This window comes from Lucilia sericata, unplaced genomic scaffold (genome assembly GCF_015586225.1).
Source record: "Lucilia sericata isolate MDLA Ls3-8-SP2 unplaced genomic scaffold, ASM1558622v1 Contig000560F_arrow, whole genome shotgun sequence".
Classification (NCBI taxonomy): domain Eukaryota; kingdom Metazoa; phylum Arthropoda; class Insecta; order Diptera; family Calliphoridae; genus Lucilia; species Lucilia sericata.
The window spans coordinates 265001-280311 of NW_023994570.1; the positions used below are offsets into that span (position 1 = coordinate 265001).

The window sequence follows — 15311 nt, forward strand, 5'->3', positions numbered from 1 at the left end:
GAGTTTTCGTGAAAAGTCTGAGCAGGAATACCAGATGTTAGTATCACTTATACATTGTATACCTGAGCAACAGGCTAACGAATGGCTAGAACGTCAGCCACCCGCACTGGATGTTAGCAATAATGGTGGCAATTTAGCTTATGCTGCTGGTACACGCAGACGTAACACCATTTCCAGTCGTCGTGAACTTAGTAATACGGCTCCTACTACACCAACGGCAATACAACCACCGAACTCTATATTTAATATGAATAGAGAGAATTATGTGAGAAATTCTATGACTGCCACTCCCACAACACCTACAAGTGCCATAATGACTGCAACAGCCAATACAGCGGGCAATAATACTCACTCGCCCACAGGCGTGGCATCAACAGCTACGTAGCTACATCTACTACACCAACCATTGTTGGCAGTTCAGCTTTAAATCGTAAATGTCGAATTTCGATACACCACCAGCTACACCAGAAGCTATACCCATGAGTGTGGGCAATAGTCCCACATTTCGCCAACAGCAACAACAAAATACTATGTTTGCTAGCCAACCACAAACATTGCAACAACAATTTTCAACAAATTCTATTGATACAGCCGATGATTGTCTCTTCGAATTGGAAGGTGTCGATGGTGGCAATGTAGTTACAACACCACAACATAATCGTGCTATGTATTTACAAAATCCACCATCACCATTGCGTCTATTACAGTCGCAACAGCAACAGCAGCAACAGCCACAAAATGTGCCACATCAAATACTGCCACCGTTTAATAGCTATCAGCGTAGTTTAAGTTATATTAATGCACAGCCGGAAAATCATATGAGCGATTTAGATGAGAGTGATGATGCTGAAGAAGCTGAAGGTAGGTTTATTGATAATATATTTTGTACATTAACCATAGACAAAATAATATTCCAGTATATTGACGAGACTATAGTCCGGACTAAGGGCGATACTATAGACTATATTTCTAGACTGTAGTCCAGACTATACACTAGACTATAGTCCAGACTATAGACTGAATTATAGTTCAGATTATAGACTAAATTGTAGTCCAGACTATAGACTGGACTATAGTTCAGACTATAGACTAGACTATAGTCCAGACTATGGACTAGGCTACAGTCCAGACTATAGTCCAAACTACAGACTAGACTATAGTCCAGACTATGGACTAGGCTATAGTCCAGACTATAGTCCAAACTACAGACTAGACTAAAGTCCAGACCATAGACTAAACTATAGTCCAGACTATAGACTAAACTATAGTCCAGACTATAGTCCAAACTACAGACTAGACTATAGTCCAGACTGTAGACTAGACCATAGTCGAGACTATAGACTAGACTATAGTCGAGACTGTAGACTAGACTATAATCGAGACTATAGACTAGACTATAGACTAGACGATAGACTAGACTATAGTCAGACTATAGACTAGACTATAGTCCAGACTATAGACTAGACTATAGTCCAGACTATAGACTAGACTATAGTCCAGACTATAGACTAGACTATAGTCCAGACTATAGACTAGACTATAGTCCAGACTATAGACTAGACTATAGTCCAGACTATAGACTAGACTATAGTCCAGACTATAGACTAGACTATAGTCCAGACTATAGACTAGACTATAGTCCAGACTATAGACTAGACTAGACCTATAGTCCAGACTATAGACTAGACTATAGTCCAGACTATAGTCCAGACTATAGACTAGACTATAGTCCAGACTATAGACTAGACTATAGTCCAGACTATAGACTAGACTATAGTCCAGACTATAGACTAGACTATAGTCCAGACTATAGACTAGACTATAGTCCAGACTATAGACTAGACTATAGTCCAGACTATAGACTAGACTATAGTCCAGACTATAGACTAGACTATAGTCCAGACTATAGACTAGACTATAGTCCAGAATATAGACTAGACTATAGTCCAGACTATAGACTAGACTATAGTCCAGACTATAGACTAGACTATAGTCCAGAATATAGACTAGACTATAGTCCAGACTATAGTCCAGACTATAGACTAGACTATAGTCCAGACTATAGTCCAGACTATAGACTAGACTATAGTCCAGACTATAGACTAGACTATAGTCCAGACTATAGACTAGACTATAGTCCAGACTATAGACTAGACTATAGTCCAGACTATAGCCTAGACTATAGTCCAGACTATAGACTAGACTATAGTTTCAGACTATAGACTAGACTATAGTCCAGACTATAGACTAGACTATAGTCTAGACTATAGTCCAGACTATAGACTAGACTATACTCCAGATTGAAGACGAGACTATAGTTCAGACTGTTGTCCAGACCCGATCTAGAAGCGATCTTTATCTGTGACTTTACCTTAGATAATTTTTACCACTCTTCAACTTCTTAAATTGTAATAATTCCCTCTAATATTTATTTACAGATGCTCTGGATTTGGATTCCTCAATGCCAATAGCCATGACTGCAACACCCCATAGACGCATAAATTCGAAAAGCGCACAACAAGCAGCAAATTTTGCTAAAAGTTTACCTATAGAAATAGCTAACTCTCCCATAACTGTGGGACGTAGTTATATGGCAACTTTAGAATCGGATGAAGAAGTAAGTTTCTATACATAGACCCTAATATCATCAATAAGTTTTAATGAATTTTAAATTTTATTTTAGGAACTTGACAATAATGTTGATATAGCGGCCAGCATTAAAGCTTTAGCTAAAAGTGTTCATGGTGAGGCGGTGTTTGGTGATTTACCCAGACCTCGTTTGCGTTCACAAATTTAGAAAAAAGAAGCAAACTGTTGATGTTTCTTCTGAGTTTTTTTTTTTTTTTGTAATAATTGTCTATTTAAGAATGCCTTCAGTAAGAAGACTTTTATACATTTTTTTGATTTATATCCTTTTTTCATACATACTGACGCTATTTCAGCAACAAAATATTAGTTTTAAGTTTTTTCTTATTTTTTTTTTCTAAAAACACACAATGATGTCTTTATGTTAAGTTTAATTATGTGTAATAATTTTTTTTTCTTTTTTTTTAGAATTGAATAATTTTTTTATTTAAGATTTTGCAGAAAAATTTTCTACTTTTTTTTAAAGGAAAATTCATAAAAAATATTTTTTTATTGATGCATTAATATTATTATATAACTATAATGTTTAAACATAACAACAACAACTTGACCATGCTCATTTTTTTTAAATAATAATGATAAACAAACCACACAACATAAAATTCATATTTTAAACATCTTTATTATGTTTAAGGTGTTTTGTTAACGAAAATTAATACAAAATAATATGTTTAAATAAATGTTTATATAATAAATTTGTATTTTTTATATTAATTGCTAAAGTCCGATAAAAACTAATCTATCTATCTCGGTTATAGACTAATCTGTAGTCTACTTACTATTCTGTAATCTGAGGTCTATACTATGGATTATTCTGTAGTCTGGAGTTATCTGTAGCTTAGATTATACCTAGAGTAATATAAAGTTTTGACTATATACTACTCATTAGTCTGTAGTATAGTCAGTAGACAAGTCTATAGTCTAGGTATTAGACTAATCTATAGTCTAGAGTCTGGACTATAAACTAATTTGTAGTCCATACAATGAACAAATCTGTAGTTTATACTATAGATTAATCTGTAGTCCAGACTTTAGACCAGTCTGTCGTGCCTACCATAGATGAGACTGTAGACCAGTCTGTAATTCAGACTATAGACGAGTCTATAGTGTATGCTATGGACGAGTCCATACTATAGATGAGTTTGTAGTCCATACTATATATGAGTCTATAGCTAGTCTATAGATGAATCCATAGCTAGCCGGTAATAAAAAAAATGCCCGAATTATATGTTTGTTTTTTTAAAAAATCAATTTATTTACTCTATATAACTATAACAATTTCGGTTTATTTCCATTCAAATGGGTCATTAACAAGGCACATTTCCATAATAGAATGCAACTAAAACTATTCTCTGGACTGGAGCATAAACAGATTATTTTAATCAACCCAATCGGTATCATTTGAATCATCCTCATCTGAGGTAGTGGCAGCATTACTAGTTCTCTGTTTGCTTTGGCAGGAGGTGGTGGTATCAAAGCTGAAAGACGTGATATAACCGGATTACCGCTAGGTGTATTTGCAGGTATGGTATTATTAGCATTCTTAGTAGTAGAGCTGTCAGTATTATCTTTAGAGCCGGAAATACCTTTACGACGCATTAATAATTTATTGTGCAAATCGGCCATAAGATCACCTCCGCCCGTTTGAGGGTTGCGAGAGGAATTAGCCGTTTTAGGGGCACGTGTGTTATCAACAACATCATTATCGTTGGTCGCTAAAGGAGCAGCAGCAGCTGTATGACGTAGAGCGGCTTTGCCAACACCACCAGCATTGCGTATGGCAGCCATTAATTCAGAGCGTGTATCAGAAGTACTGGTAGTTTTTGGTTTATTATTTGTGGTTTTAGTAGTTGTTGGTAATACTGGTGGCGGAGGAGGTGGCGGTGGTGCTGGAGCTGTAAATTGTTTAGCAGGCAAAGGTGGCGGTGGTGGAGGTGGCGTAGTGTTAGCAATATTATTGTTTTGCTCTAATGGAATGTTCGCCTTTTTATCATTATCATTCATTAGTTCTGTAAGTTCGGGTAAATTTTCCACCACCAATGCCAAAGAGGGAGCAATTTTTTGCTTGGCTTCTTGGCTTTCATAGCGCAAATCATCAGCTATACCTGGTAAGTCGGGTAAATCCAAGGGCAAATCCAATTCTGGAGCCTCACTTAGTTTTGGTGTATATTTCAAACCTCCCGAGGGAGTTAACTTTTCATTTCTACGATTAACTAAAGAATGAGGAGCCGGTTCTAAGATTTGTTTACTTGCCATGGGCTGGTTACTGCCCGAGTGTAGACGTTTGTTTTTAAAGTGTTTAGCACGTTTCCAAGCATCCGGCTCACTATCACCCTCCTCCAAATCGTAAACACTGTAGTCAGTATTGAAAAGTAAAACCGAGGGAATAGACCTTAAATCCAATGGCATATTACCCAAATCTTGATTTTGTTTGATTTCAATACGCTCCCGTGCTAAATTATTATCCGTGGCTGGCTTTACACTATTTTGTTCCCGTACATGAAAGAATATAAGTTTCTCATTAAGACTGGGTAAATTTGTATCCAATTTACTTTCAATTTGATATTTTGGCGCAGAATTGGTACATATTTTCTCCTCTTGTTTAAAAGTTACTGGCAGATCTTTGTAGACGTTTGTGGCCGGAAATCTGGCCGGTGCATAGATATGTATAGCCTTGCGTGTGCCCTGTAAACTGTTAATTTTATCCTGAGATTTTTTTATACGCTCCTGCAGTTCCTTTACTTTGATATTATTTGTTTCCAAACGTTGATCGATACGTCCAAAAATGGTTGCTATTGTATTTTGTAGACAATCGAGGGCGTAGGCTGCTTGGGTAATGGTTTCTTCGTGACGTAAATCAGGCGGTATTATGGGCACCTTAAACATTGTTGTAGGCTAAATAATTTGCTATTGGGGGGTATTTATTTCTTTTTTCTTGTAATTGTCGTAAAGTTATTGTTATTTAAGCAAAATTATTACTTTTTTTCGCAAATTTTTTTATTATCACTTTTTGTTGTATTTTGTTGGTAAAAACAGTTGGCTGTCATTATGAAGAATTTGCAAACGAAAACAAAGAAATAAAAACAAATATGTAAATACTAACATATGGCAACGCTAAAAAAATGTATTCAAGTGGAATCTATAAAAGATGGCAGCATAAAACTAAAATTTGACAGTACAGAGATGAAATAATTATTTTTTTTAAAAAGAAGTTTGACATTTTAAAATAAAATAAACAAAAAACAGCTGGAGTTAAAACACCCTATGCAAATTTTTCCTGGTGTGCAAGACGCAAAAAAATGCAAAAAGGAATTGTCATTGCAAAGTGAAACAAGTTATAATCTTCTAAAACTGCATACTAGAATTGCAAGAGCATGCATATAATTCCAACCTACGATAGTGAGATTGTGAATATTAAAAAGAATAAGTTAAAAACTGCTGGGAAAAGAAAAATGCATGCAATAATGGATTATTTAGGTAAGTATTTAGACTTTTCAGGCAATATATTAGTCATTCTCCACTCCAACGATGATGATGATGTTTTATATTACAGAGCAATGCTTTCAAATAATGACAGTGGTTGTAATAGCCGAACTGATTAGACGTTTTACCGCATTATCTTTGAGTATATGAAATATGCCAACCACTATGATGTCGATAATAAATTACTGGCCATAACGAAACGATCGTTTAGCATGAATTTGGGCAGCTCTATAGGTTTTATAGTTTTTTTATTTGTTGCCTTTGTCTGTGTTCTTAGTCGCGGCAGCCGACCTCCCGCATACTTTTTTACATTTATGCCTCTGTATTGGATATTTATGGCCCTGGCTATGGGTCATTCGCATTTAAGCTATGCCGATTGGATAAGAGAGCCGCATGGTTTAGATTATGCCGAGGGTATGGCTTCAAATTATTTCCATGGCTATTTAAAACTAATACTGCCCACCCATGATGGTGACACTGGTATTAAGGAACGTATGCAGTTATATGAGAATAAGCATAAAGTTAAATTTGCAGTTAAACGTTTGTTTATATTAGTGCCCAATACAATGTTTATTAATTCCAAAATTGAAAGTAATATTTTGCAAAAGGATGGTGTAATGGTGAGTTATGTTACTTCTCTATATAAATTTGTGATCTTTGAAGGTATTTTTATATAGAAATATATGTCGGATAGATAGATACATATATAGATTTCTTTAAAATTTCTTTTTTTCAGCCCTTAGAAACTGTGGTCAGAAATCGTGCCGGCGTATCGAGACCCTATAAAAATGATGTTTATCGTTTTAATAGAACTATAGATGGTACATACTATTATGTCGCCATGGAAGGTGCCACACCCATGTTATCATTTTTCGAAGCTTTAAGTTTTCAACCGTCCACCACCTGGCAAATGAAAGAAATGAAACGAGAAATACTCTTAAAATTCTATAAACATTTAAAATATCTTTTAAATAAATGGCCCGAAACACAGGGAAAAGCAGAGGTGGTACTCTATAACAGTAAGTTTTAATAAAAAGTTGATTTTTAAAACAAATACTATCTTTACTACCTATACTATTGGTATATTAAGGTTTTAAAGCTGATGGACGTCCGCAAGATGTGGGTGATGTTTTATTGAGTCATATTACCAATATGTGGCATGAGGGAGAATTCTAAAATGTGCTTGTAAAGCTCTCTATGTTGGAATACCAACAACAAAAAGGAAATTTTAATTTAATTGACTTATTTAACAAAATTTTGTTTCCAGTTATCTTTAGTTTTTTTTTTTTATTAAATTATTTAATAATTGTTAAGTGTTTAAAGTATCGTTATCCTTTTTGTATAATATGACGCTAAGTGCCAAAATCCTTTTGAAAAATATTTAAAATTTATTTAATTTAAATGCTCTCAATATACAAATTAATGTATAGTTTTGTAAAATATGTACACATTTTAAAACATTCTTTTAATAAAATGTATTCTAATAAAACTGCGTCTAGGAGATATACCCTGTATAGAAATGAGTCTAAGAAAGACATTCTTTCTATATAATTATCTACAGAAATTTTTTAAAAATGCTATAAGGAAAACATTTTTCTACAGAAATTTCATCAAAGAAAACATTGAGGAATGTTACAAAAGTTGCAATTCACTTTTTCGAGAAAAGAAATTCATAATTTTTGTATATTTCAGAAAAATAAGTTAAATATTTATTAAAATTAAAAAAAATATATGTATTTGAATGTGAGTTAAGAAACAGAAAATGTTTCAATAATTTCCTTTTCTCAGCAACCCAATATCATATTATCTATAACATCGGTAAAATCCAAACCTTTATCTTCTTCAATTTGTTCCGAGGACTCTGAATCACCAGTCTCTTGATCCTTTAATTTAGCATGAGCCATGGCCAACATACGTTTTTTCCATTTTTCATAATCCTCAATTTCGTTACGTAGTCTCTTATCGCTGTTCGTCTTCTTCGAACTATCATCATCAGTGGCCGTGACTGTGGCTTGATCTTCAGAATTTTGCTTTTTTAATTTATTGTCCATGGCATCGTTGTAATGTTTAGCCATAAATTTCTCCCATCTTTGCTCCAGCTGTTGCCATTGTGAGGGCTTTAAATTGCTGAAAGGCATAAGTTTTGTTTTGGAAACTTTTTGCTTACACAATTTACAAGCTGAAAACACCGCCATAGCAGCATACTGGGGATGACTAATATCCACATCTGAGGATTGTTCACTGGTTATAACTTTGCGATAGAGTTCTAATAGCTCTTCGGCTTTTTTGTTAACCTGGTTAAGGCTCAATTGTAGGCAGATGTCATTGACACCCACCAGCTTGTTAAGATCAAGAAGTTTTTCAAACATTCTTTTATTGTTGGCATAATGGGATTTGCGCAAACCGGACATTTTTAAGGCTTGTTCCTAAATAAAACAAATTATAAATTTTATTGTTGTTTTCTTAACTTTTTCTTTCATTTTACCTTATCGAAAGGTATGCCCATTAAAGTGGCTGCTATATCTGCACATAACACTATTTTACCATATTCATTTATTTGTAAGGGAACATTGGTAGAACGTAATTCCAATAATCTTACTAATTCGGTGGTTTTCCTAGAATTTTTATGGTTAAATATTGTTATTTATTTGTTTATTTATTAGACTTACTCCAGCACATTGGGCTCATCTCTTAAGCCCATTTTTGTTATTAACTGTTCTATTAAAGTGGTCATGTTTGTTGTTAAATGTTAAGGCCAAGGTTAGATTTTTTGTTTACCTATGTAAATATTTTTTCTGTTTTTGTTCTTTAATTTGTTTAAAAATGTTTATTTAGCAAAATTCGTTTAAGTTTGTTTACATTACAATTGCAGTGAGCAAAAAATTGGCGCCAATTACACTTCAGCAAAACGAAATTAACAACAGCTGTCATGTTCAATATGCTTAAGTAGCGATTTTTCAACTATGTTAGCGATTTTTGTAATAAGAATAATAGGGATAATTGCGTTTTTTAAGAACATGAGAAGTAAAATTATTAATGTTTAAGCGAAAATGAAGAAGTGCAGAGAAATTATAAATATTTTTAACCAATTGATCTTGAATCTCTCCAGTCTGGTACATGTTGTAAACTTTTTACCTAACGTGGTTTGCGGCTGTAATTGTAATCATGTTGTAAATCTACAGTTTGACATAAATAATTTTTTCCTTAAAATATGGCAACCCAAATGTCAAACCATCAACAGTTGTTTTTGACATTTTTTATTATTGTGCAGTCCTAGCTAGATACAAGTGTTAAATAAAAATAAAAGAATTTTAGAACAAATTTGAAATTAATTCTATACAAATTGTAAAGAAATATAATAAATTACATTTAGTGAAACATGAAGAAAAGAGTGATAGTGAAAAAGGTAAAAAGGAAAACTTTCTACTACGAAAAAATAAATTTAACAAAACTATATGGTGTGGTGTTCCTACAGAAAAACTAAAATTATAAATCCTAATAAAAAATATCAAAGATCATTTAATTCTTATTAAAACCATAAACTGCAAATAGTTTCATTATAATAATTTCATGTAATTTTTATTGCACTAAAACTTTAACCTCTTACAAAAAATTTTCCCTTTTTTCTTTCGGCAGATTACGTATATTGTGTAAAAAAAATCGTATTTATTTTAATTTTACTACATAGTATTTACATTTCCTTATAAAGTGTATCTTGTTGTTTTCTGTTTATTGTGTGTAAAATAATATAATGGTGGAAATAGAGGAAGTGGTAAGTTGAACGAAAAAGGAAATTACTAAAATATTTCTATTGGTGTATAAATAACTATTTACACTGAAAGAAATTCTTGGTTATTTTTGAAATATTGTTTTGGTTTTTTCTTTTAATATAAAAAAATTATATTTTCGTTTAGTTTTATTCAGCATTTCTCATGTACTCATATACTTAAAGACATTCAAAAAATTTGACAAAAATTACCGTTATCTGGATATCTTTTTAATCTTAAATGCTATTAATGATAAGAGATTTTTTTAATGTAAATAATGACTATAAATTTTTATTAAATTTTTAAATTATAAAAATTTGATTTTAAATCCTAAAAAATAATTACATAAAATAGAATGTAAGGACATATCTTAGTTTCTTACCTCTTTTTCGTAACCCTTATACATATTCATTAACTAATTCTATCATAAAGCCAAAGATGCCAACTTGCTGATATGGGTAAGAATAATTTGGTTACAAATCCTTCACGCGTTAAAGCTATATAATAATAAGTTTTTGTTGTTTTTGTCACCAAATGTTAAATATTTCCTAACAATTTCAAATAGAGTTTTTGTAAAAGTCTATTGAAAAACCATTCTTGCACAATTCATTAGTTTCCATGGGCTGAAGTATTGAGGCTGGTAACCGTATTAGATAGATAGATATAGATAGATAGATAGATAGATAGATAGATAGATAGATAGATAGATCGATAGATAGATAGATAGATGATAGATAGATCGATAGATAGATAGCTAGATCGATCGATAGATAGATAGATAGCTCGATAGATAGATAGATAGATCGCTCGCTCGCTCGCTCGCTCGATCGCTCGCTCGATAGCTCGCTCGCTCGCTCGCTCGCTCGCTAGCTCGATAGTAGCTCGCTCGCTCGATAGCTCGCTCGCTCGCTCGCTCGCTCGCTCGCTCGCTCGCTAGCTCGCTCGCTCTCTGGCTCGCTGGCTCGCTGGCTGCTCGCTCGTCGCTCGCTCGCTCGCTCGCTCGCTCGCTCGCTCGCTGCTCGCTCGCTCGCTCGCTCGCTCGCCGCTCCTCGCTCGCTCGCTCGCTCGCTCGCTCGCTCGCTCGCTCGCTCGCTCGCTCGCTCCGCTCTCTCGCTCTCGCTCGCTCGCTCGCTCGCTCGCTCCGCTCGCTCCTCGCTCCTCGCTCGCTCGCTCTCGCTCGCTCGCTCGCTCGCTCGCTCGCTCGCTCGCTCGCTCGCTGCCTCTCGCTCGCTCGCTCGCTCGCTCGCTCGCTCGCTCGTCGCTCGCTCGCTCGCTCGCTCGCTCGCTCGCTCGCTCGCTCTCCTCGCTCCTCGCTCGCTCGCTGTCGCTCGCTCGCTAGCTCGTCGTCTCGCTCGATAGCTCGATTTTGTCGTGGGACCCCCTCCGTCCGTGTGCCCGGCGCTTTTTTTCAGCCCTCCTCCGCTTCTGCGTCCCTTTTTTCCCTCCCCCCCCTTTTTCTTTTCCCTACCCTTTTTCCCTCCCTACTTTTTTTTTCCAAGTTTATCCTAAAAATACATAACCTAAACTAAATATTAGCTCCGTTTTATAATACATATTATATATATGTATTTTTTTAATTTTTAGGAATGAAATTTTCTAGAATTTAAATTTTTTTCTTTTAATTTTACATAATACAAATCTTCCAAGCCTGACTCTTCAGTTAAGATTAAAAAAACAAGACAATTGAAAGATTTATGGCAGTATCACGATTCGATATTAAAAATTTATTTTATGTTTTTAAGGTTTACTTTCGCGTTTACTTTTGCGTTTACTTTTTGCGGTTTACTTTTATAAATTTTCAGAACATTAAATCTAAATGAAAGATTTTAGTATGTCGCATGTTTTGTAGACCTCAGTTCAAGAAACCCGAATTTTGGATTATGCCAGTCTTGTAGCGATATGTAGGTACATATATTGTAGAAATTACAAGCGGAATTTTTACTAACGATACACTTAAAACTGATTTCATTTTAATTTTAAAGTTTAATACATGAAAGGGTATATTTTTAGTTGTTAAAAACTATGAAATTGAAAAATCCCTACAATTTGACAATAGTAAGAAATCTTTCCCTTTTTCCCTACACGTGAAATTTTTGAAAAAAATCCCTACAAAAAGGGAAAAAATCCCTACACTTGGCATCACTGCTCCAAGTTCACATGCCGGATATAAATCAGAACGTTATAGCGGTTACCTGTTCTTTATACGAAAATAATGATGCATTCTACTAAATATAAATTAAATTTAGCATGTTCATTTTTAGCAAGTACCCAAAATCTACTCCTTTTAAATTCTAATAACATTTCTTAATTAAAAAAAATCTAGAAAAAATCATCTGCAAAACGTTCCATCGACAATGGACTTCCAACAACCACCCTCTACAGCTATAGCGGCCGTATGCGTGAACTCATAGAAGCCTATAATGGAGCCGTTTCTATACTATATCCTAAATACGCTTGGTATATTTATCCGGGTTACTTGCAATATGCCATTTATCAACGTTATATGAAATATTACAAGGATAAATATCGTTTAGTAGCCATACCAAATACTTTGTACGAACATTTGATTAAAAACGAATTAATTAAATCGGAACATATTATATTTACCTCGGAGGATATTTATGAAGAATATGCCGAATCGGAGGAAGTTAATTTTGTAAATTTGATAGTAAGTTGTGGTAGACAAACGGGACAACAACAGCAACAACATTTAAGCAATGGAGAGGAGAAGAAAGAAAGTGAAACTTTATTAAAACAAATGCTTAATCAGGCGCCACATACCTTGGTGGCGCAAATAAGACCCTTGAAAGTGTGTCAAACTAATTGTGTATTTATACAGGTAATGCTATCTATAGTATTAAGAATATTTTTGATACTAAAATCATGTTTTTTTGTTTCTTTTACAGGAAAACTTCTTTTCGAATTTAATGGATCGTTTTAATGTCAACAATGCCCATATTAATAGAACTAAACTTTGGGCTAAATTAGATCATCTCAATGAGCAGCAAACTATACCTAATATAGCCATTAAGGCACATGTCTATCTTCTTGCCAATCCTTATGAATTACCGGCCGAAGTTTCGGAACTAATATTGAGTAATTACTTTAATACTCCACGTATTTTACATCGTGGCCATACGTATCGCATAGAAGTCAATGCTGATCTAATAGGCACCTCACAATATGCTCATTACTATCTAATATTTGCCTACATGAAATTTGTCCACTTTCGTTGTGTCCACTTAGAGGTGAAGGGCAGTGAATTTGAAATGCAGGCGGTGGTAGCTAAAGGTTTTACAAATCTTGTCCAAATAGCTCATACTCATCAATTCTTACCACGTCAATCTTTAGATGATTTGTGCATTGCGGAAGGTTATCCTTTGGGTTTGCAAGCGTCCTATGATTCTCTACGCTCCTCCATAGATGCTTTTTTGCCACGCAAATCCACTTGTTTATCTTCGAAACATATCTATCCCATGTTCATTTTACAGGCTGAAAGGGGTGCTGGTAAAACGAAACTGGTAAATGCAGTGGCCCGTGACTTGGGCATGCATTTGTTTGGAGTGGATTGTGCCGAGATTGTCTCGCAAGTTCCTTCGCATACGGAAATGAAATTGAAGGCAGTTTTTGCCAAGAGCCAAATAAGTGAACCGCTGCTGATATGTTTTCATAATTTTGAGGTGAGTCTCTGAAATATTCAATTTAAAATATTTCGAAAATTTAAAATTAATATGGAATTTTTCGAAATTTATGAAAATTCTTTAAAATTTTATGAAATTCATAAAAAAAAACTTTGCTGAAATCTTTCCACAGATTTCGGCATCGACAATGAGGGCACGAAGATTTACGTCTCTTAGCTGCTTTTCAAGTGCAAACCCAGGAACTTTTCACCCATAATCGTAAACATCCAGTGGTCATTGTCGCCCTGACCAGTGATAAACATATTAAACCCATGATACAGCGTATGTTTTTGGAAGTTATACGCATTGAAATGCCCACAAAGGAAGAAAGATATGAAATTTTAAAATGGTTGCACAAAAAGGAATTGTTTAAGAATAAAGTCTTTAATTTGAGAGACTTGGAGCATTTGCCGCTCTATGAGCTGGATATGCAGGAAAGATATTTAAATAAATTGCAAACAGATTGGCAGGGAACTAAGAAAGTTTTACGTGAAGTGGCGGATAAATCGCAAGGATTTCTTTTGGGTGACTTACAGCTGTTGCATAATAATGCTGTGCGCCAACAGAGAGAGGAGGAGGCAAAGAAACTTAGTTTCGAGCATTTTGCTTATTATTTGAATATAATGCAGGCTTCCTTTGCTGATAGTTTGGGTGCACCCAAAGTGCCCAAGGTATTGTGGTCGGATATAGGAGGTTTGGCTAAATTGAAAGATGAAATACAATCTAGCATAGGTTTGCCTCTTAAACATGTTCATTTGATGGGTAAAAACCTAAGGCGTTCGGGTATTTTGCTTTATGGTCCACCCGGCACAGGCAAGACTTTAGTGGCCAAGGCTGTGGCTACGGAATGTAATTTAAGTTTCCTATCGGTACAGGGCCCTGAACTACTTAACATGTATGTGGGCCAAAGTGAGCAGAATGTCAGAGAAGTTTTCGCTCGTGCTCGTTCGGCAGCACCTTGTGTTTTATTTTTGGATGAATTGGATTCTTTGGCTCCAAATCGTGGTGTTGCGGGTGATTCGGGTGGTGTTATGGATCGTGTTGTGTCTCAGCTTTTAGCTGAAATGGATGGCATGGGTGGTGATGCCAGTAAACCTATATTTATATTAGCTGCCACTAATCGTCCGGATTTAATAGATCCTGCACTTTTAAGACCCGGACGTTTTGATAAATTATTCTATGTGGGTCCTTGTTCAACGGCTGATGACAAGGCTTCGGTTTTGCAGGCTCAAACAAGACGTTTCAAGTTGGCCAATAACTGTAATATGCAAGAGATAGCGGAAAAACTTAAGGGAGAAATGTCGGGTGCGGATTTGTATTCAATATGCTCGAATGCTTGGTTGTCGGCGGTGCGAAGGACCATAGACCGCCATATGAAGGGTAAGCGGAATGTTATGTCTTATGTTATAAATAAAATAAACACTTCGTTTTTGTTATTCAGGCGATTTAAAAGATGAAGACTTGGTGTCCGATAATGTGGTGGTGGAGGTCGAAGATTTTACCAGATCATTTGGTAAATTTGTACCCTCTATTAGTAGACAGGACTTGGAGTATTTTAATAAACTAAAGTCCTCCTATAGTGTTTGAAACTTAAACATTTGATCACAATGTTTTTAAGCCCAAAAATTTTTATAGATTTCTGAGTAATTTGGTACTTGGTTTTAGGGTGTTGGTTTTGTTATTTATTTAATTTTTATTAATAAATTGTTAATAGTTTTTTACAATTTCAATGTTA

At 34.9% G+C, this 15311-nt stretch overlaps 5 protein-coding genes across 5 annotated transcripts in view; 3 read left to right on the forward strand and 2 right to left on the reverse strand.

Moving 5' to 3' along the window:
* Positions 1–3341, forward strand: part of LOC119606222 (probable serine/threonine-protein kinase MARK-A) — a 13904-nt gene extending 10563 nt beyond the window's left edge. Inside the window, 5 exon segments of the mRNA XM_037959648.1 lie at positions 1–380; positions 383–430; positions 433–861; positions 2439–2617; positions 2684–3341. The exon segment at positions 1–380 is cut by the window's left edge and continues 452 nt beyond it. Coding sequence (XP_037815576.1) covers positions 1–380; positions 383–430; positions 433–861; positions 2439–2617; positions 2684–2797 — 1150 coding nt within the window. The 3' untranslated portion in view covers positions 2798–3341.
* A 566-nt stretch (positions 3342–3907) lies between these two features.
* LOC119606219 (WASH complex subunit 1) lies at positions 3908–5725 on the reverse strand. Its single transcript, XM_037959646.1, is given in 2 exon segments — positions 3908–4099; positions 4102–5725. Coding segments are annotated over 2 exon segments (1506 nt in total). The 5' UTR covers positions 5533–5725; the 3' UTR covers positions 3908–4024.
* A 153-nt stretch (positions 5726–5878) lies between these two features.
* Positions 5879–7630, forward strand: LOC119606220 (stimulator of interferon genes protein). The gene is made up of 4 exons (XM_037959647.1): positions 5879–6123; positions 6200–6749; positions 6866–7148; positions 7220–7630. Exons 2-4 carry the CDS (start codon positions 6276–6278, stop codon positions 7303–7305), a joined length of 843 nt encoding a protein of 280 aa, XP_037815575.1. The 5' UTR covers positions 5879–6123; positions 6200–6275; the 3' UTR covers positions 7306–7630.
* A 181-nt stretch (positions 7631–7811) lies between these two features.
* LOC119606229 (origin recognition complex subunit 6) lies at positions 7812–9042 on the reverse strand. The gene is made up of 3 exons (XM_037959653.1): positions 8799–9042; positions 8615–8744; positions 7812–8555 (listed from the first exon to the last, which is right to left on the reverse strand). Exons 1-3 carry the CDS (start codon positions 8861–8863, stop codon positions 7914–7916), a joined length of 837 nt encoding a protein of 278 aa, XP_037815581.1. The 5' UTR covers positions 8864–9042; the 3' UTR covers positions 7812–7913.
* A 348-nt stretch (positions 9043–9390) lies between these two features.
* LOC119606217 (peroxisome assembly factor 2-like) lies at positions 9391–15304 on the forward strand. Its single transcript, XM_037959645.1, is given in 6 exon segments — positions 9391–9535; positions 12220–12735; positions 12803–13580; positions 13710–13730; positions 13733–14956; positions 15018–15304. Coding segments are annotated over 6 exon segments (2712 nt in total). The 5' UTR covers positions 9391–9508; the 3' UTR covers positions 15164–15304.
* Positions 15305–15311: the final 7 nt, after the last annotated feature.